The sequence below is a fragment of the Pituophis catenifer genome, unplaced genomic scaffold (assembly GCF_029215685.1).
Source record: "Pituophis catenifer annectens isolate HBS135680 unplaced genomic scaffold, rPitCat1.0.hap2 SCAF_1, whole genome shotgun sequence".
NCBI classification, from domain to species: domain Eukaryota; kingdom Metazoa; phylum Chordata; class Lepidosauria; order Squamata; family Colubridae; genus Pituophis; species Pituophis catenifer.
The window spans coordinates 275,652,273-275,673,417 of NW_027256881.1; the positions used below are offsets into that span (position 1 = coordinate 275,652,273).

General features: G+C 41.4%; 1 protein-coding gene across 1 annotated transcript; it reads left to right on the plus strand.

Moving 5' to 3' along the window:
- The first annotated feature begins 891 nt into the window (after positions 1-891).
- Positions 892-19,255, plus strand: MDK (midkine). Its single transcript, XM_070931234.1, has 5 exons — positions 892-1,122; positions 15,029-15,108; positions 15,526-15,687; positions 16,510-16,671; positions 18,245-19,255. Exons 2-5 carry the CDS (start codon positions 15,030-15,032, stop codon positions 18,268-18,270), a joined length of 429 nt encoding a protein of 142 aa, XP_070787335.1. The 5' UTR covers positions 892-1,122; position 15,029; the 3' UTR covers positions 18,271-19,255.
- The last annotated feature ends 1,890 nt before the right edge of the window (positions 19,256-21,145 follow it).

Genomic DNA, 21,145 nt, shown 5'->3' on the forward strand with positions numbered 1-21,145 from the left:
AGAGTAAGATGCAAATTCCTTCCTAAAACTGAGGGCTAGTAAATCAGATGTGAAGATGCTTGTTGGCAACTTTTCTACTATTTGTACCTATGCTCCTCTAGGTTGCTTTGTTAGAACTACCAGATCTGGAGTGTAAAAATCCAGATATTTCTTAGATGGCAGCAAAAAGATACTGAAAATTCTTAGCTACCATAGAGCAGTCTCCCACATTTGACTTCTACTTTTCTGCCAGGGAAAACCGGGGAAGAGGCATTTTAAATCAAACATATATTAATGTTTTGCACAGGAGGAACGTTTGATACAGTATCCCTAAAGCAAATTAATTAACAATCGCAGTTCCGGAACCTTAGGGAACAATCAACTTCTTTTTTTCAATTTAAAAGAAAGTTGTACAAAACTTTTCTGCAGGTCATTTGAAAAAAAATGGGGGAAAAAAAAAGAAGCCAGGGAAAACATTTCTCGGTGCGATGTTCGCAGCTTCCTGCCTTCTTCAGACGGTAAAGAAGACAAAAGCGTTCAAAAGATACCCAACAGCTAAAACGATACATCGCACTTTGGGAGAGAGAAAAAAATATCGCACTTTTGGGGTCTGCCGGAAGAAGCCCCGGGGAGGGGGGGGGGCAATTTCCAGACTCTCAGGAATTGTTACCACACGAAAGAGAAGGCAGGGCGGGAATTGAGGTCGGGTCATAGCTTGGAGGGGGGGGGCTCTTCAGCCACCGGACCCAGCTTCGCCTCGCCCTCCGGCCGCTTCGCCCCTTTTGTCTCTGGAGCTTCTCCACGAGGGAGGCGGAGCCTCCACAGTAACTTTGGGCTCTCCGCCCCCCCTCCCCAAAGCACCTTTTGTTGTCAGCTGGGCGTGACGTCAGAGGCCGCCGCCGCGCCAGGCAAGGTTGGTGTCCACATGTGACCAGCTGAAACTAGTTTGGAAGACACAAAGGGAAAAGAGAGGGAGATAAGGGAGCAAGATAGCCGGGCAGGCGGTGGAGCGGAGGCAGCCGAGCGGCCGGGAAGCACGAGGCAGCCTTCCGGGGAGAGACCGACCCAGGACCGCGCGCCACTTCAGCCCTCAAGCATCTCGTCCATCCATCCATCCATCCATCCATCCATCCATCCATCCAGGCAAGTTCGGCGGGCGAGTTCCCGCGCGCAAAACTTCGGGTTGGCCGGGGAGGGGAGGGGAGGAGGGGGCAAAAGGGGGGAAAAAAAGGAGGCAGGCGGCGCCTCCGAGCCTTCGCTCCGTGAAAAGAGCAGCGCCCCCCCCCCACACCTATACCTAGTAGGGAGTTGGACTTGATTAGCCTACATGCTTTTCATAATGATAAAATTGCCTTTTATCATCCTGGATATCTTTAAAAGGATACATCTTTCACTTTCCTAGTTTGGGGTGGGGGGGAATGGAGGCAACTATCCCTCAGCTTCTAAAGGTACACGATAGGCTTACTAAAAAGAGCCAATGCAATTATCGGCTGCAGCAGTAGAAATGTAGTGTCGGAAGCAGGAGAATAGTTCCACTCTGTTCTGAATGGAAACCCCCCCCCCCCGAAAGGGCAGGCCGGGCTGCGTTTTCGTCCTGTTGGTGCCCACGTTTCAAGGGCGTCCCTTGAAACTGCAGCCCCCCCCGGACGAAGGTCCGTCCGCCTTAGGACTCCTCTTTCCAGCTCGGCTTCCATTGCAGGCTCTCCAAAGAGGATGACCTGGGTTGGAAGGGGTGTCCGGGAGGCGCCACAAAGTTGAGGGGTGGGAGGGGGCGCCTTCCCCCGCCCCCCCCGCCTAAGTTTCTCTGCACCCGCCAAGAGTCTCTGCGGCACATGATGCTCCGTTAGCCGGGAAGTCCCTTCCTCGGAGCGAAGGTGGAGGGCGGGGGGGAGGGGGAGTTGGGAGCGACCTGTTGGATTTCGACGCCGAATCCCCCCCTCGGGATTTGCCCCCCCCACTGTCCTCCTCGGGTTGTTTTGTTTTTTGTTTTGTTCCTCTCGGCCTTCCGTTAGCGTTTATGGTAGGGGGGTGTAGTGGCGCGCGCGGGTGGGCAACTTTTTTTGCGGGCCAAAACTTGTTCCCAGGCAGAGCTTTCTTTGCGTGGGGTATTTGAAGACTCTCTCAGGAAGCCATCTGAGGAGCTCTGCCGGATGTCCCGAATCGGCCTAACTAAAGCACCCCAACGGGAGACTGAGCATCCCAACTACCTCTAAAAAAAAAATAAAAAATCGGCTGTGTGGGAGGGTGTGTGAGAAAAGGGTTGGAATAAAAACATCCATTTGCTGGGTCCAGTTGAGTCATTGTTCCCCAACCTCTGCGTCCTGATGTATTTTCCTTACTGGTCGCTTTTCTCCTCTGTGCCAACTTGACTTGAGCCAACAAGGAACATCGTTCGTTTCCTTGGACCTTTGCAACTAGTTAATCAGAAAGATCTTTGGCTAAAGGGCGGGGGGGTATGTGCCTGGACATACCCTAAAGCAGTGGTTCTCAACCTGTGGGTCGCGACCCCTTTGGGGGTCAAACGACCCTTTCACGGGTTGCCTAAGACCATCGGAAAACACATATTTTCAATGGTTTTAGGAATAATTTTATGGTTGGGGGTCAGTACAACATGAGGAACTGTATTAAAGGGTCGCGGCATTAGGAAGGTTGAGAACCACTGCTGGAGGTTCCGTTGTCTGAACTTGTGGGTTGGTTTGCAAACATTTCGTTACCAGGCTAGGTAACATCTTCAGTGGAGTTTAGCCTTTAAATTCCGCTGAAGATTTCGCCGGTAACGAAAACGTTCAAAAACCAACCCACAAGTTTGGAGGACAAACCTCTTCACCCTCCTTCTACACTTGAGCTACAAATATTCACCACTGTCACAAGGGTGGTAAAGTCTACTGTATAAGAACATTTTTGCAGCATGGCCTTAGCCCTAGCATTTTGTTTTTTCCAGTGGCCAGTCAGCTCCCCAACAAGAAATAAATATGTACCCTTTGCCAACATTGTTCCCCTACAATTGGTACTTGCTACCCCCAGTTCAGCGATAAAAGTGAGCCTTCAAGATGAATAGCTCTTGACAGACCTGGTCCTTAAGAACTATGACTGTGAATGGATTTTAAAGCTTTTGTGTTTAAATCTGTGTTAAGTGCCTTTTACATCCACTTCTGAAGTACTACATCTGAATTCTTCTGCTTTTGTTACTGCTAATTATTTGGGCTAATGCTGTAAATGGTACTTAAGAGTGGAGAGTGTATATGGGAGGGAGAGGGGGTGCTCCTGGTAACTTTTTTAGAATAATTTTTATTTAAGATTTTTTTTAAAGGAAGATAAAAACTAATACAACATAATATAAAATAAGAAAAAGACATTAAAGAGAAAGTCAAATGTGTAAGGAAGGAGTAAAAGTAAAAAAACTTTTAATCTTTTTTACAGCAGTTTATAAGCACAATCATAAGTTTACCTCTTATTCTATGGTTATACTTATTTTATTTTTATAATCTCTCCTATTAATTATCAAAACCATAAATCACTTTTTACATGAAAAGTCCATAAAGGTTTCCAGTCAGTAATAAGCATAGATATTGGGGTGTAAGCATTTGCAAGAAGTGGGATGCTCACAGAAGAACAAGGGGAGACAAGTAACAACATGTGTTTTGTGACATCAGGGTACAAATCTCATTCATATACTTACATCAATCATAAAGCAATTAGGTAATTAACATAGTAATTAACATTACTATGAATATGTTGTCATTTTGGTGTAATTTTGAGTTGCTTTGGACATTTGTATTTCACATTCCTTCCAGATTTAGCAGTTCTAAATCAATTTAAGCTATGAACTTTCGCTTAGACAAACTCAAAATATTTTATGCAGCAAGGAGAAATTTCAAGGATTGCTGGCATTTCTCCAGGATAGGCCTCCTAAAATCTGGTTGCTTAACTCAAAAGAAAAGGAGCCCTGACTCACCACGGGACTGCTAGAATTTGAGAATCCAAACACTTTGGAAGAAAGTCCTTCTTTTTAGCTGGGCTAAAAAATTTACAAATTCTTGTATATCATTTTCAATGCAGAGAAGCATGTGAGTTGGATGTATTTCACCCCATGGCAGGTCCCAGGAAGAAAGTATCCTCACACCTTGTCCCACAAGAATACCCAAATGGAGTGTTCTTATTATGGAAAAGAAAGAGGGTGGCTGTATCATTCCGTAGAAGACCCAATCACAGTTTGCTTAACTTCAGGTCCTTACCTAAGCTTAGGTTTAATTAACATGGGCAAGGGAAGGCATGCCATTTGTTTACAAACCATGATAGTATTGAGATGTTTGGTTGTTTATCTTTTGCCTCACCTATCTTTGAAATCATATCTTAATAATATGCTTTCATGTACTTCCCCAGACTGTTCTTTGATAATGCACAGTTTCAGGGTTCCACTTGCCTCTTGATTGTGTGTGGAGGAAGCAAAAAGTACAAAATTAGATTAGCTCCATCCCTTTTGACATTCTGGAAGGCCCTCAAGACTTGGTTGAGCCTAGGGCAAGGGCTCCCAGGGAACTGGAGATATACTTAGACGTCTCCATTGTGGTGGCCGCTTCCATTTCTCTTCGCCTAGGGGTTTGTATATTTGCTTTTTGTGTTGTTTCTTTTTTAACGTAGATTTTTATATTTTTATACCAGTGGTTATTGTATCTGTGGTTTTATCTGATTGTTGTATGCCGCCCAGAGTCACTTTTTACTCTTTTTTTCAAATTTGATTAATAAATCGATACATCAGAAAATATTCCATCATATTATTTTCCTGGGTAATGTGTCTAGGGCTAGGCAATATTCTCACTGATCAAAAAGATGGGTCTGAGCAGTCCAATCACAATACGCTATCAAGGCCTTCTCCAATCCTGTATACCCCAGATGTGTTGGCTTGGTACAGCAGTTCCCAGTATTCTCAGCCAGCTTGAGGAGGCCTGCTAACAAACCCACTTAACTTCCAAGGCTCATTGTGCAGTAATAATTATTTTTCTTCAGATCTGTGCATCAGAAATGGAGTATTACCTATATTATTTTCATTGCGTAACCCATTGCTGTCTGGAGTTTTGATTGTCTTATGGGTTGTTGAAATGGCAATGGCTAATTTACTGAATTCATGTGAAGAGTGTTGGTTCAGCTTATCAGAGAGAAATGCAAAAACTGTTGGATGCCACTTTTTATGTGCTAAGTGGTGGGCATGGAATTGGAGGGAATGAACACATATGGTAGAAAGTTTAGTTATGGAAACTAGATGCAGCAAAGTTTAGTGCTTTTCCTAAGAAAAATGCAACATTGTGCATCTTTAGAAGTAAGTCCCATTAACTTCAATTGAATGCATTTTCAAATTTCCAGCTCTCTCCTTTTTCAGGCTAGTGGAAATTCATTTGATGGTAGTGAAATAATTTATGAGGATTTAGCTTTGTGAGATCACTGCAACCCAACGATTATATAAAAAGGAGAAACTCTCAAGTGGAGCTTAATTCCTGGTGACTGCACAGACTAGAGGAGATTTGAGGTGTCCGACAGGGCCTTATTTTGAATGATTGTGTATCTTTGAAAGAACAGAAGTGAAGAAAAGGAAAGGGCTGAGAAGGAAGAATGGTAGGAGAAAGTGGTAGGAAAGGCAGACTGAAACATCTCAAGAGACCTCCAGGGGAGAGGGAGATCAGGAGTGGGAAAATGGAAGAACACTGCACATTATTGAGTTGTTCTGGGCTCCAGAAATTTGAGAAGGCTGCAAGCAAAGAGTGGGGAAATGGGCAATTTTGCATGTGTTTCACTAAAGAGAACGAGTAGCTAATTATTGGGGGTGGGGGCCAGGATGGAGGAGAGACACACAAAGAGAAACAGGTAAGACAGGACTGGGGAAAAAGATGCAGTTGTTCTCAAAATGGAGTAGGAGAAAAAAATATCCCAAAGAAGCCTGAACAATTAGGGAAAACACCTATCCTTTAGATTTCCTGTAGCTGCCAAGTGTGCGCCCATATATTTTAAGAAAATTGTCCTGGAGTTTGCCTATTTTTATTACAAATTGTTAAAAGATTCTGAACAAATATAATATGTCCCCTAATTTAGAAAAGTCTCCAAAGTATTTGTTGATTCTAAAATATTCTGTCAATATATCTGAATACAAGAAAAGGTAAATACCGGTATATAGTTGTGAAAATGAATTGTTCTTTTTCCCCACCCTGGATCAACAGAATTTGGATTTTTTTCCCTTCCCTACCATTTTTGCTATATATTCACCATGGCAAATTGGATTATTTGGGGGAAAGGGTAAATGTTACACTTACAAGTTTCCTTTTTTAAAAAAAAACCTAGAAATATAAGCTCTACCAAATAGAACACTAGGTAAAACATAGACTCTTTAAGAACTAGTTGTATTAAATACATATCATCAAACTGTCCTTATAGTTTTACTCTATGTAAAAACACAAAAATTTCACAGAGATGTTAGTGAACTAGGAAAGAACAATAGCATAAATAAGTAATCAAATGATAGCTGCAGGTGTTGACACAATAACAGTGGCTCTAGTTCCAGTTGGATATGTCAATTCCTTAGTTGCAGAGCGGAAAAAAAATCTGGAGCTCCAGTAACAAACTATATATTACCCAAAGTTCAACTAAACTGAACCTGTCCAAAAAGAGCTAAATTAGATAGGTTCTACAGAATGTCCTAGAAGCATTACAGAGATCTTATTCTAATAAAGCAGCATTTATATCTTGCTGTATTTGCCCCTGATGGCAGACGCTCCTGAAATAAATGAATTTGTTCAGCAGCAATTTTGTTGGAGCTTTACATCATGTTTCCAAAATTCAAATGTGCACGAGTCTCAAAAGCAGGATTAATGTGTTAGTTTGGGATGTTAAAGCTTTCACTTCATATTCATACTAGTCCTTAAAAGCCACCATGTTTAATCTAGACTGATGATAAATAAAACATACGTAAAAACATGTCCATATTTAACAGCTTACTTTTCAGGATTATATTTTTACATGCTTGTAGATCAACCTTCTGCAATCTACCATCTTCAGAATGTGTTGGGACTCCCCAAATTCCTAGCTGTTTTGGACAAACTATTCGAATTCTGGGAGTAGAAACACACATAGTCTAAATGATTCCCAAACTGTGGTCCATGGTCTCCAGCAACCTTCCTGCATTTCCTGCCAGCCAGCTGCCTAGACCAAAAATTTGTTTGTGTTTCAGTCTCTGCTTCCTCATATATACTACCAGTCAGCCATTCAGAAAAATGGATCAGTGGCTGAAAAATGGTTCACCGAAGTATACAAGTGATTCTACAATATCAGTAGCACTTAGAGTTACATACCCCTCCACAGTGTTTTATAACACTTCTGAGCAGTTTATAATGTCAGCATATTGCCCCCAACAATTTGAGTCTTCATTTTACCGACCTTGGAAGGATGGAAGCCTGAGTCAACACACATTGCTCCAGGTTCAGTAGTAAACAAGTGTACTGAGAAAATAAATAATAACATTCAGAACAATTGATTTATTGGAACTTGATTGAAAAAAATATTCCATTTTTGGGAAATTTAGATTCAACTTCTACAAATCTCTCTCTCTCACACACACACACACACTCTCTCTGTCTCTTTCTCTCTCTCTTTTTGAGATCAGCAATGGGTGTCCCATTAAGAAGGATGTTGTCTTTTCTTCCCACCAATTTCTGAATCTGATATTGATTTCTTCAGGCTGTATGATTTTTGCAACCAGTGAAGAACTTATGTTCTCCAAGAAGGCATTGCTGATGATCTCTCCATACGTTGGGAGAAATTAATCACTCAATTAAACACTTGTCAAGAAGACAAGTCTGTTGGCTCAAAGGACTTTAAAAGCTGTTAACTTTACTCTCTAGTTTTGCAGCCCAGATCTGTGATGATTTAGTCAGAAGTGAATTTATTAAATTTAATACAAGAGTTGCAGCCAAAGTCTATAGAGCCCATATGAAAGAATTCATTGCATGCCTAAGAATTCATCTGATTAAGAAGAAATGGTGAAGCAACTATAGTTGTGTTTGAAGTAGCACCTGGAGCAGATCTTGCTTGCCAAACTTGACTGGGCAGAGAAAGTCCAAGCTAAGCTCTTTGTTATTGTGCTTGGCACCTGTAACCCCATTCCAACAACACTCAAAGGTTTTCTGTGGACGAAGTCCAGGGTTACTCACATCTTTAGCAATCCTAAATGTTGCCAAAGTATGTCTCAACTTTCGGCTTCATCTCGGCAAGTAAAGCTGAAAAGGCTAGTTGGAATTAAGTATGCTCTAAGATGTAATTATACTAAAAGTTTGATGAAGGAAAATATTGAGTCATTTGGAAAAGGGTAGTCCCAAAGACACTTTTTATTTAAAAAATAGTAAGCTTTGAAGGAAAAGAAAATGGGTGATAGCCAATACATTAGATTGTTGTTAATATTAATCCTTTCAAATGATTTTATTTGGCTGTATTGATCTGTATATATAGTTTATATTTCAGAATGCATCAGAATAACTGCCAATATTTTATTTTCCTGGTGTAAAAATGGATAATTTTATTGTAATAATTACAGAAATGAAGAAGAAAAAACCTTGCCTTTAAAAGTGAAACTATAAAGGAGGATAAAGATTGTTTTTTGTATCTGTACCCTTTTTCCTTTCACGGAACACAAGGTGAAATTTGTGAATGTAAGCTCAGTAATATTTTAAGAAAAAAACTAATTTCTTATGGTTCTTGATTATTGATGTTTCTTTTCTCTTTCTCTTCACTTCTGATGAATTCATAGTACCTTGAGTCCATTCTTTATTTAAAATTATTGAAATATAATGTAGAAAATGTTATCTTGAATTTGTTGCCAGTTTGATCAATTAGAACAGTAAAGGTAATGCGAACCTGATGTCACATCCCCCCAAAGTTCAGAAGACATGAACCTTGACCTGATAGCCTGCATTTGAAGGATGCATGATGAATTTCAACATTCTGGAATGAAAACAGTGCTTTTAAAGATTGCCTAGGCAATCATTCCTCTCTGCAAAATAACTGAATTCTTGTACTTCTCTGCCCATAATATGCTTATCTTTAGCATACCTTCTACAGTTAAATAACTTAGTTCAAATAAATTGGTCTTGCCTTAAGTCTGGTTTCAGGCAGTAAACAAATCCCATAAATAAGTAAAATAAAATGTATTTTCCTTGCATGGTTTCACCTGCCACCTAGTATGTACATTTACATATTACTTAGATTTGTTTTGTTTATGATTAAACAATCCTACATCCTGTTTTCATATAGCTGGGAGATCAATCTTGTTTCCGAAATAATTAATGAAAGCAGAAGAGACACATTGCTGAATCTGAAGAGAAGGGGGTTTTTTTGCAGGCAGAAATAAAAGTCATGTAAGATTAAGTATTTTTCTTGACTGTACACCGCCTTGAGTCCTACGGGAGAAAGGCGGTATAGAAATATAATAAATAAATAAATAAGTATGTTCATGGAGAGTATGGGAGCAGGAAAAGTGGTTCTTTTCTGGAATTTGACATGGTCAAAGAAAGATTCAGGTTGAAGTATTTCTTGCCTGTCTCCAGAAAAAAGAGTTCAGGAAAGCACAGTACCATAAGCCACTGAAGCGCCATTGGAACATTTAATAAACAAGAGTGAGGTGGTAATTGGAAGGTGAGAAAAAATCAAGATGATGGTATAAAACTAGTTATACTCCTGATGGTGCTGGGCTTATTATCATTTAAAATACAAGCCAAGTTCAGACATTCATCAAAAATCTTCATAAACCATGATACTATGAACATGTAACGTTAATCACTCATGTTCCCCTCTGCTCCTTAATCAGTTTTCAATACATTAAGCATGACTTGTATTCAGAAGTTCCTTCTTATATCCATACCAAATAATTTGAGTAGAATGTCCATTAAAAAAATGGCAAAATAAGCCAAGATTTATTCTAATCCAAGGCTAAATCCCTGGCATCCTAATGGACATTAAACCATTTTCCTCAATTTGGTTTTAAGAAATTTTGCCTTTAATGGAAGATGATATTGTGATGCCAAGTAGGTGTGTCAAAAATGGAAACCCAGAATTCCATTTTTTATTCCTTCTCTTTGTAAGTTTGGTATGGAGAAATCTGAGTGATGAAATATTAACTGAAAATAAACTGTTTCCCTGCTTATGGTAAATTATCAGAATAAGCTTTTTATGCAGGAGGAAGAGCATATATCAACTGCGCATGGTTTTTAACAAGCTAAAGAAAATCGGATGGCATCTCATGAATTTTCTTGTTTGATCTTGTGACAACTAGTTAAAACATTCCAAATCAAGGACATAGGTACAGTTTCCTTTTTAGATTATTATTTTCCTCCTTCCTTGTCTAGTTGCCATCATACCTCCTTCTCCTCCTCCTTCTCCTCCCCCCCCCCCCCCCGTGTGTGTGTTTGTGAAGAATCCCACAGAGGGCATCAAACTCCTTTATCTGGAGAACCTGAAAAAGCAATTTTCCAATAATTTTTCATAGTGAAAATTATTTAAACAAAAACAACTATGGAAAGATTAATATCTTCTTGTGGGGTACATACATGATGCTCAGAATCAGGGCATCTTCAGGGAGTGTTAAAAACATTAAGATGGTGGCTGCAGCTCTAAGGACCATCTTGTTGTTTTAAACAAACACTCACCCTCCCCCATCGATACTCCAGTTCAGAAGCACTGTCATACCTGCATTGCAAAACTAATGTGAGAATTAGTCAAAAGGGACTGTTCCTCCAATTAAACAATCCGGATAATACATTCACCCAGACTTACTGTGTTCGCCAGGTTGTTTGTTTGTTTGTTTTTTGCAAGATTTCAACATTTCTCCTGAAAGAAATATATATCAGAAGACAAACTCTGTGTAGGGCATGTGGTGTTTGGGGGCACAAAGCATTAAGTGACAAAATTCATGGAGCTAGAGCAAATCGAGGGCAATAACAAAATGTGATTTTTGTGGATTGAATTGCTCCCTGTGGTATTTAGGAATAAAAGTCACAATTTGAAAACAACCTTTGGAAAGGCCATGGGCGTTCCAAGCCTTTGTTTGGCTGCATGTGGCCCTGGGGCTAAGAGGTCACCCCTCTTTTATTTTAAAGATGGGCTGGTATCCAGAAGAAACAATGAGGCCAGCTTGTTCAGTACCTTGTAAGCTCCCCGGATCGCAGCCTTTCATGGCTTATTGCATCTAAGAAAGAAGTCAGCAGACCCAGCCTCTAGTGTGTCTATTGTTGGATGTTGCAATCAGAGCCGAGTTCAGATTCGGGCTGCTCTTAAGGCTGATCTGCTGCCCTTGCTTGAAGGGGGCTTTGAAGAGAGTTTGCCTGAGCTGTGTCCTAACAGGCACTTTGCTCTCCCTCAGGGGATGTTTCTCAGCTGAAAGCTGAATGGGAGGTGGGGGGTGTCTGCCTTCAGCCTGTGTAATTCTCTGTGACAGGTCAATTCAGAGGGAATCTGACAACTTCTCAGCATCAGGTGCAGCCAATGGAGCCTCAGTAATGAGGTGACCTGCTCTCTGCAGGGCCTGCCTGGGGGGGGGGTATTGTTGAGGAGGGAGCAAAAGTGCTGATTGTGTCTTTCTTTCCTTTTTAGCCACCTCTCTTTCCCCTCCACTGAGCACAGCAGGCTTCAGCCCGGTCTCACCAATGGTGGAAACGGGGGCCAAAGACTCTCCAGCATGGCTGTGAACACACTTCCAACTTACTTTGTCTGAAACGCCATTTAGGGTCCACTATCCCCTACTTTCTCTACCCTTCCCCACCCTCTCCACTTCATTGCTTGGGATGGGGAGGAACACCGATTAAATATCCTGTGAGTGCATATAATGAAAGACATACGCTGGTTAGATTTTCCAGCTTACTGGATACCTCTAGAATAGTTGGGAGCCTTGAAAGGAAATATGAAGTAACCTGATGCAAAAAAAAAATGGTGGGCCTGGCCAAGTGGGCCCAGAAAGCCCTCATCCTTCTCCGCACTTTACCAGAAGTTTGGATAGAGTTTCAAGCAGACTTCTTGGCCAAGCCCACCATTTAACCCTTGCCTGAAATCAGTTTCATAATTAGCATCTATCCAGCACTCTGGATTTAGTAGTTGTGTATGCCAAGTGAACAAATGGATTGGGTATGTTATTTTAAAAACAAAACACAATTCACCCTTCTTGGTCTCGTGGGCTAGAGCTGTAGCCTCCATCTGGTGCTCTCCAGATGTTCCTGGGTTGCCCTCTTCAGCTTCCAGCTGTATTGCTGGAGGACACAAGCCCCAGGAAAAGCTGAGCTCAGAAAGCATCCGCTCAGTTTGTCATAATAGCCTTTTTTTCTAATAGCGCTTAAAGCAACTAAGCAAAAGGATGCAGTTGTGCATATTATTCATTATTTTATTAAACTTCTACTTTGCTTTTTGCTGATTCATGGAGTTTGTATTTTAGAATACTAAGTGGAGAACTTGAAAACTTTATTTGACAGAGTATTGCCCTCTTTTTTCAGTAGTTATTTTTTACCACATTGAAGCCTCTGAATCTGGAATTGAAATTAGCCATTTGTAGCAAAGGACGGCAGAGTTACTGTAATTGGCTTAATCAAGCAAAACCTTAATGGCCATGTTTCTGCATTCAGGAAGCAAATTAAAAGGCTTCACGTCATATATTGGTCATTTTCATGCCCCTGAGAAACCTTGGGAAAGAATGCTGTGGCTGTTACAACTTCTGTGCAACTAAACAAAGAGTTTAATTTCCTCATTTATCCACACATTTTCTGTTTGTGTGGGAGACCCAACCGAAACATTTTACTTTTCCTTTTATATTTTATTCTTCGATCTGCTGTTGGCTGTCCTGGGTAAATAAGAATTCTATCTGCACCCATAAATTGAATCACCATTGTGGAGTTAAATCTGTTAAAAGAAGAATGACTAAACCCTGTTTGCTGAAATAAGTAATGGAGGAGTTGGGAGGAAAATGGAAAGTAGCAGTGATGGAGCAAAAACAGCCTGTGCACCATAGCTTTGTGCATGTGTGCCATTCCTCTTCTTCATGAGATGTGTGTGCACATACACAATTTGGTGCGACGCTTGTTTCCATAGACTCTTTGTTGGGATATGGTAATAGGTTGACATTAAGTGAACCAGCAGGGGGAGCAGCCTGCCTTCTAAAGCTCCCCACGAGATCTGATTGTGATGAGCTTTTATTTTTAATCTTCTGTTTTAATTCTCAAAACTGCCTGTCAGGGTTTCTTTTCCCACTCTGGATTCTTTTTGAGATACATAAAGGCTCCATGGCAGCAGAGATCTCCCCAGCCTCAGGAGCTTTGGCAGAGACGAGGTAGCCTGCTGAGCGCTAGATAAAAGAGACACTGGGGGAAATCGGGGGACGGTAGCAGCCATGGAGAGAAGTGGGGAGTAAGGCCTCGCTATGGCCAGCCACCAGACCCCACCCAGCTTTCCAAAAGTAGGGGCAGTATAAATCCCTTTGGCAGGTTTGTTTTTCCCAGTTTTCCACTTGGTTGAGCCATATTTAAAGTCTAGGAGGGCCAGAGAGGGAGTGCTATTTGGAAATTGGGGGTATGAACCTTATCTGGTTTCTGTCCTCTGCTTGGAAAGCGGCATTGGAAAGGCCCCTTACCTGGATCTTTTAAGACACAATTTGTCATAGTGAAAGGTGTTTCCATTGACGGGTGTCCCCCTAAGAGTGGTGTGTGAAGGTGTAGTGTCTTGTGAGGCTTCCCTAGGACAACACATACCAAAAAGGAAGCCCAACTGAGCAAAACAGAGCAAGGGCAGGAGATAAAGAAACTAATAACTAATAGCATTGTGATGTAAGCAGATAGCTCAACCAGGAACCATTATATAGTGCTAAGTAATTTACCACTGTTTTTTGCAGCGACTTAGTAAAGATGTTCTATAGACAGCAACTTATAATAAGAACTAGTTTGGGTACATGCTAGGATAATATGATTAGTAAGAATAGATTTAATTCCTGTACTTAATGGACTTCTGCTTTGTCTACTAAAGTCAGAGGCACATATTATAAACAGATAAATGATTCTACAGGATTTTGAGGAAATCTATGTAGATTAATATCTATAGAGCGGATGGCAGCATCTAATTGACCTTGGCTGATCTTGAAAAAGTTAAGCCAGGGCTGCAGTACTTGGATTATAGGTGACTACTTGGAAATCCAAGTTGTAGCTGAACTGGGAAGGTAAAAATATTCCAGAGGAAACAGTGGCAAATACTGCTAAGAAAACTGTATGGATACAATCACCAGGGTCAAGCTCAAATGGAGGACATTTTACTCTTTTAAACTAGATTAAAGTAAAACAAATACAAAGGAGTGTAATTAAAAAAAAACCTCTTACAGATTGTTGCAAAAAAAACAACAACCTGAAGAAATATATATAGAGTCACCAACAGCTAATATTTTTCATTAGATAGCAATTAAAATTCCCCATTATTTACCAATAATATCATCCGCACTACTTATCAAAGGGGAGGACATAATTACTCATTTGCCTAAATTGGTTTTTAGAATTATGTAAATTTATGCAAGAAGTAGTGATGTTTCAGTAGAGGTATTTTCTTTGTTTATTTTGAGAAGGAAACTTCTCTCATCTTAAGCATCTGCATGTGTTCCCTTGAATGAAAAAAGCTAAACAGATTATCCCAGTGCAAGGTTTAAAATGCTAAGAATTCACTAGCAAATCAGAGCCTTAAGGAAATTGGATGAACTTGAAATGGCAGGTTTTTTGTTTTTGTTTTTTTAAAAATGTCTTTTTTCTCTGAATTTAATTACTGCTTGAATTACTGATTTGTAGCATTTGATGTGTTTCCTGCTGTGGCAAAGAAGTGATGAAGGGAGCTTAACCTGTTGCATGTTTACATTCCAGGCTACACAAGACTCAGGAACCATGTCAGCAGAAAATCATTTCCCTCCCCTTTGTCACATTCCTCCATCTTACTAGCTCTTTTCTTGGGATTAGAATATATATTTATGCCAACAGTGATTTCAGTGTTTTTCCTCTTACAGAATGCAGGCCCGTGGACTCTTTCTCCTTCTGGTTTTTATCCTTCTGGCTGTATCTTCAGAAGCAGGCAAGAATAAGAAGGGTGAGTGTCAGATTTGTGATTGGTAAATTCCTATTTACAGTTGGCTATTTTCAGAAAATATCTTTCAGTGGAGCTTTCAGAAGTGGACTAAAAAGTACAGACAGCAACATTTTGCTTCTGGGAACTAGGCTAATAACCAGGAGATGGTAAGTTCTAGTTCTGCCATAGGCAAGAAGCCAGCTGGGTGCCTTTGGGCTCATTCGCTCTCAGTCCTAGCAAGAAGGCAACTGCAAAGGGTTCCCCAAAAACACCTGCCATGCAGTCAGTGGAGCTGGTACTAACTTGAAGGCCCAAAAGAGCCCTCCATCCTATTTTAGGTGAAGAAAGACAGGCTGCTTTAATGGTTCAGAATAGATTATAAGAAAAGAGAAGGCTAATTCTTGTGAGTCTGAAATGACTGCCTGTTTTTTTGTGCAGACAAGGTCAAGAAAAATGGTTCCGATTGTGAGGAATGGCGCTGGGGCCCATGTATCCCCAACAGCAAGGACTGTGGTGTGGGCTTCCGTGAGGGAACTTGTCATGATGAGACAAAGAAGCTCAAATGCAAGATCCCATGCAACTGGAAGAAGGAGTTTGGAGGTGAGCATTCATCTGGTTTAGAGGAAGACTCGGGAAATGATGCAACAAACTTATCAGAGTCTCAGGAAGCCGGCCAAGTAGGGTTTTTTTTTTAATTTAGACTTCTATACCGCTCCATAGTGCTTTACAGCCTTCTCTAAGCGGTTTACAAAGTTAGCATATAGCATATTGCATATTAGCATATTGCATTAGCATTAGCATATTGCCCCCAACAATCTGGGTCTTCATTTTACCCACCTCGGAAGGATGGAAGGCTGAGTCAACCTTGAGCCGGTGAGATTTGATCTGCTGAACTAGCAGTCAGCTGAAATAGCTGCAGTACTGCACTCTAACGACTGCGCCACCTTGGCTCTTTCAAGTTTAAATGTGAGAGAATAAACCCAAACAATTAATACCTGCATTGTATGTCAGCCATTGCTTACTTCTATGCAGTATTCTTTTGCCTTGGTTGGCTCTGTTAATTGGCTTCTTCCATTGCTTCTTGTTACGCTTTCATATTAAAAGCATTTTAATCATATTCTCTGGCTTCTGAGGCCAACTGGTCTTTTCGGAAAGAAATTATTTGTAATTTCTGGCAGCTGCAGTTCTTTTACCATTTAAGTATATAAGAAGCTTCCCTTTGTCACATTAGCCAAGCAGTCCTGATAGCTCTGCGGTGGATGGCAGTGGTTCATATGAGTTTGTGAAATGTGTGCTCATTTCCTGGGCATCTGGGTTGTTTCTTATTTTAGAAAAACTGATGGTGAGGGGAAGTCAAGCTCTTGTGGATCCTGCATGTATCTAACTGTTCTTACTCTCTTCTCCACCCACCCCCACCCCTAGCTGATTGCAAGTACAAGTTTGAGAACTGGGGTGGCTGTGACCCTGCAACAGGCGTGAAGGCCCGTTCAGGTACTCTGAAGAAAGCTCTTTACAATGCCGAGTGCCAGGAAACTATTCAAGTGACTAAGCCCTGCTCTCCCAAGACCAAGTCAAAATCCAAAGGTCAGTCTTATTTGTAGAAGACCATTTTGGTGCCCTATTTTGCATGCCTGCCAAGTGATACAAAAATGGAAATGGAGCATTTAGAAGGCTAGGAATTCACGGGTGGCTATCCTGGTTGCCAGGCATAGTTATTCCTGTAATTTCTTAGGGTTCCTTCTGCCCAAAAAGCTTCTGGTCTGTTTTGCACTCTCCTTAGTGTCCATAAACGCCCCTGGCCAAGTTTGTTTATAATGTACTTTGACGAGCTGCAATGTACTTTGAAGAGCTACAAAATAGCTCTTCAAAGTACATTATAAACAAACTTGGCCAGGGATTTATGGATACTGAGGAGAGTGCCCGTGGCAGAGAGTGCACACCAGTTGTAGGCAAACTACTACAACCGTTGTTGCTAAGAAAGCAATATGGATGAGCCCAACGGCTTGTGGACATAGACTTGCAATATCTAAGAGCTAGAGCTAATAAAACCTCCTCCCCTCTGATCTTCAGCCAATTTAACAATTCTGGACTGAGGATGGCCTCATATTTTTATACTTTAACCATCCCTAAGTATAGAAGAGTCTTCTCCCTTGCTCGTTTCAACGTCTTGCCCTCAGCATTAGTGGACGGACGATTTAAGAGGCTCCTGATAAGTGAGCGGTTATGCTCCTGTGATAGAGTTGAGGTTGAAACTGTGGAGCATGTTTTTTTATACTGTATATGTATAACGCAGGCAGGACTAAATTACTGTCTCTCCTAGAAACAGATATCTCTGGATCCAATACTAGTAATTTGACCTTATATTGTTTAAGGGATGGCTCCTCACACATTACTTTTCAGGTTTCTAAATTTTTTTTAAGAGCTGTAACTATTAGAGGAGAAGGCTGTAATTCCTCTCAGCCAAGGCTTCTGGTAGCCAACTGTTTATGATGTTACTTTCCCCACGTTCTTTTGCAATTATATTTTATTTGGCAAATAAAAGTTTAAAAAAAAAATATGGATGAGCCCATATTGTGCCCAAAGGGCTTGAGGATACTCACAATCCTCATTTCTTCTCTCTGTAGGGTCTCCTGGGGGCATAGTGAGAGCGGGAAAAGATAAGGCAAGCAGCATCACTAGTCCTGTTCCAATGCCCAGAATTCCCAACTGGCATTCTGGTAATTGTAGATTCTCCATATTTAGTGGGCATCAGTGGGGGGAATTGTAAAGGAATCCAAACATCTTAAATTTCTCCCACAGAGATTGGGAGTACAGGAGCCCAAAAACAAGTGTGACCTTGTTTACATGCCAGGATAGCCAGAATGGGTCAGGTGATTTGTAATCAGTTGGCAACTTTGGGAAAGCAGCTGTTGCAGTAATATTAAACCTGCCAACACAAATAAATTATGGTTTCGTTGGTTTTGGTGTAGATTATGTGAACCCTGTCAAGATAACTTGAAATTATTATTTATGGTTTCTTGTGTTGGACAGATCCAGCAAAGTGTGTTTTATTCAATATCTGATTTTTATGCAAATCATGGGTTGGTGTGTTGCAGGAATATAGTCTTCATGTAATATGTTGTGCTTAATGTTCTTCCTCCTTAATTGTTTCATACAGCCAGAAAAGGAAAGGGGAAAGACTAGTATGATGGATACAGTCCACCGTCTTCAGGGCATGGTGCCTGAACCCACTTGGACACACGCCACTTGAAGCTGCAGCTTGGCCTCTCCCAGCTTGGCAATACTTTGCCAAACCCCATTATTCTTCAGCCTGCACAGCCTTATCTTTAACTGCAATACCATTTCTAATCATTAGTTTTATAGCGAGCAAGCCCACCTTTTCCTAAAGAAGGTGTTGCTTGCCTTTCCCTTAACTTCTTCTCTTCTACCTCTTGTGTCCTCTCCTCTCTCTGTGTGTTCCAATATCCTTTGCTCTGGTTTGCTTCCCTGAATGCAGCACAATGTTTGGAAATGGGCTCAGCTGCAACAAGCTCTTGCTAAAGCTCTTCACCTCTGGGGTTCTTTGTCCAAGCCAAATGACTTTTTGGCAGCGTCTCGCAATCTTAGCATTGCCTGTGGTTGGTCCATGTAGCTTCATCCAGTCATAAACCTTTCTTTAAGGCACCCGAGGAAACCCTTTCAGGGAATGAGAGAAGGTGTGAGAGAAACTACAGTAGAAATGGGATGAGGAATCTTATCTGCCTTACCTTCCTAAAAGAAGCACTGTAGGAAAATGCAGGCCTCTTTGGTATCGCTTTGCACTCCCTTTCCCACGGAAGAAGTGCCTACTTCCTGGCATATGCACACCTTTCCCTTCCCCCATCTCTAATGCACATATGTTTCTTGATAGACAGCCTTCCCATCTGAGGAGCAGCACAGCTGGTTAACCTCACTGAGCTGTGCTTGCTTGCTCTCTCTGCCCACAAGACATGCTTTGCCTTCCTTTCGGCATCAGGAAAGGATCCCTCAGAGCCAATGAAGCTGGTTCCCTATCTCAGTCCCCTTTGTCTGTCCTCCTGCTGGGATGCTGTGGCCTTTCCTTCCTCTACTGGTGCTGGGTAAGCCCTCTCTGCTTTTCACAGTCCCCCCCCCACTTTTTTTTTCCAATAAAGATCTTTTTACAAAAAGAGTCTGTTTCCCCTTTGGGTCCTGTTTGTACAGTTGCTAGTTTGAACAAAGGAAGGACTGGCTGTATACAAAAGTAGCAGCAGATAGAAAATGGTGGATGTAATTGGTGTAGGTGCATATATAAAGGCATTGTTCAGTATCACTGAAGGAATGTCTTGTCTAAATTTGACAACACTGAACAGCCCAGAAACTGCCTGGCAGACAGTTTGGAGGGACAGAAGGACCTTGCTGTCTACGCAGATTTCTTTGGGGCGTTTTTTAAGCAGATGGAGTGAGGTATACTTATCAACATAGGTAGTCCTTGGGTTATGATGGCAATTGGGACCAGAATTTTTGTTGCTCAGTCATAAAGTGTGTGGTTTTGTCATGACATCAATTAGCAATAACAATTTCAGCAGTCCCTGTTATCAAGGACTATGTGGGTCATTAAGTAAGGACATGATGGTAAAGGGGGAAGGGGTGTTGAAACCACATATCAGACAGGCTGGTGGGTGGATGGGTGCTGTCTGTGGGCTGGCACAATGGAGTGTGGGCAGGTGCTACAGAGAACTGGATGTGCAGGTATCGGGCACTACAGGTTGTGAATGGGTGGGTGCCACTGGGTCGCCATGGAGTATGGGCAGTGGGAATTATAGAGTTTTGAGCTCTGTGCCTGGGGGCTCCTTGGGACAAAAAAGCCATAGGAGTTGGAGGGTTTTATGGAAGCAACTTGCAACCTCCTGTTGGCTTCCCCATTGACTTTGCTTGTGAGAAGCTGGCATTGACATGATCCCAGGATGCTGCAACAATTGTAATTGCAAGCTGGTTGCCAAGCACCTGAATTGTGATCACATGACGGCATGGATACTGAAATGGGGGCAACTTCAAAGACTGATCAAAGGACAGTTGTTAAATGAGTGGCCATAACCCAAGGACTATTTGTATCAAAAATATATCATTTTAGGTAAGTTAAGGATAAATTTAAGGTTTGTATGTCATGAGCATCTAGAGTAAGATGATGTTGAGATCCACATAGTTGCCACTTTTCCAGAGCCACTGTCAGGGAACAGGTGACTGCAGAGGTCTCGCACCTTTCAACAACTCCTCAGACTTGTCCTTGGAGTAGGGACAAAGCATAATAAAGAGAATTGAAAGAAGAGGATCCTAGCTCTATAAACAGGGCTGGAGGTGTGCCATGGTTTTGCTTCCTCTGTGTTCCTGTTTGGAAACCGATCTAGTCTTGAGAGCAAAAAAATGGCAGTTTGGAAAAATATTTCACATTTGTGCAATATGATGCATACTATATCTCCCTTTACTGCCATTGTGTATAGCCATGTCGAGCTTTGCTCATCTAGAATCACCTTCATTTGTTAATAGTTTATTCTCTACCTGGCTAGATCAGGTATTTTTTCTTAATTAAATTCCTTTAAGAATACAATGAAGTGAGAATGTATAGTATAGCCACAGTTCTAAATATGCCTCACGGTTCCGGGAATTGTAACCCTAATACATTTATTAAAAAATGGGCTGGAAAAAAAATGATCTAGGCAACCGGTGATGATATTTAATTGCTTCAGATACAATGGTCCACTACAGAAAAGTAGGGATCTTTGGACAGGTCAGTGATTATGACTTCTTTGGACTTTTAGAGACTGGAAGCTTGTGCACATAGGATTTCTGTAGCATGCCTCGCATCTCATGGCAGAATCACCTTTCAACAAATCAATTATGTGTTGATTATCCAGGATGGTTAATCTCTGGCATTTTAATCTCTGCCATTGTGTTCAACAGTGCAACATTCTCCCAGTTTCAGTTTGTAAGCCTGTTTGTTACGTATATGTGGCCCATTTACAGGGGGCATCCTTTTGGGGAGGGGAAGTGAGATCAAAAGATGAAGATGTTAAAGCATTTT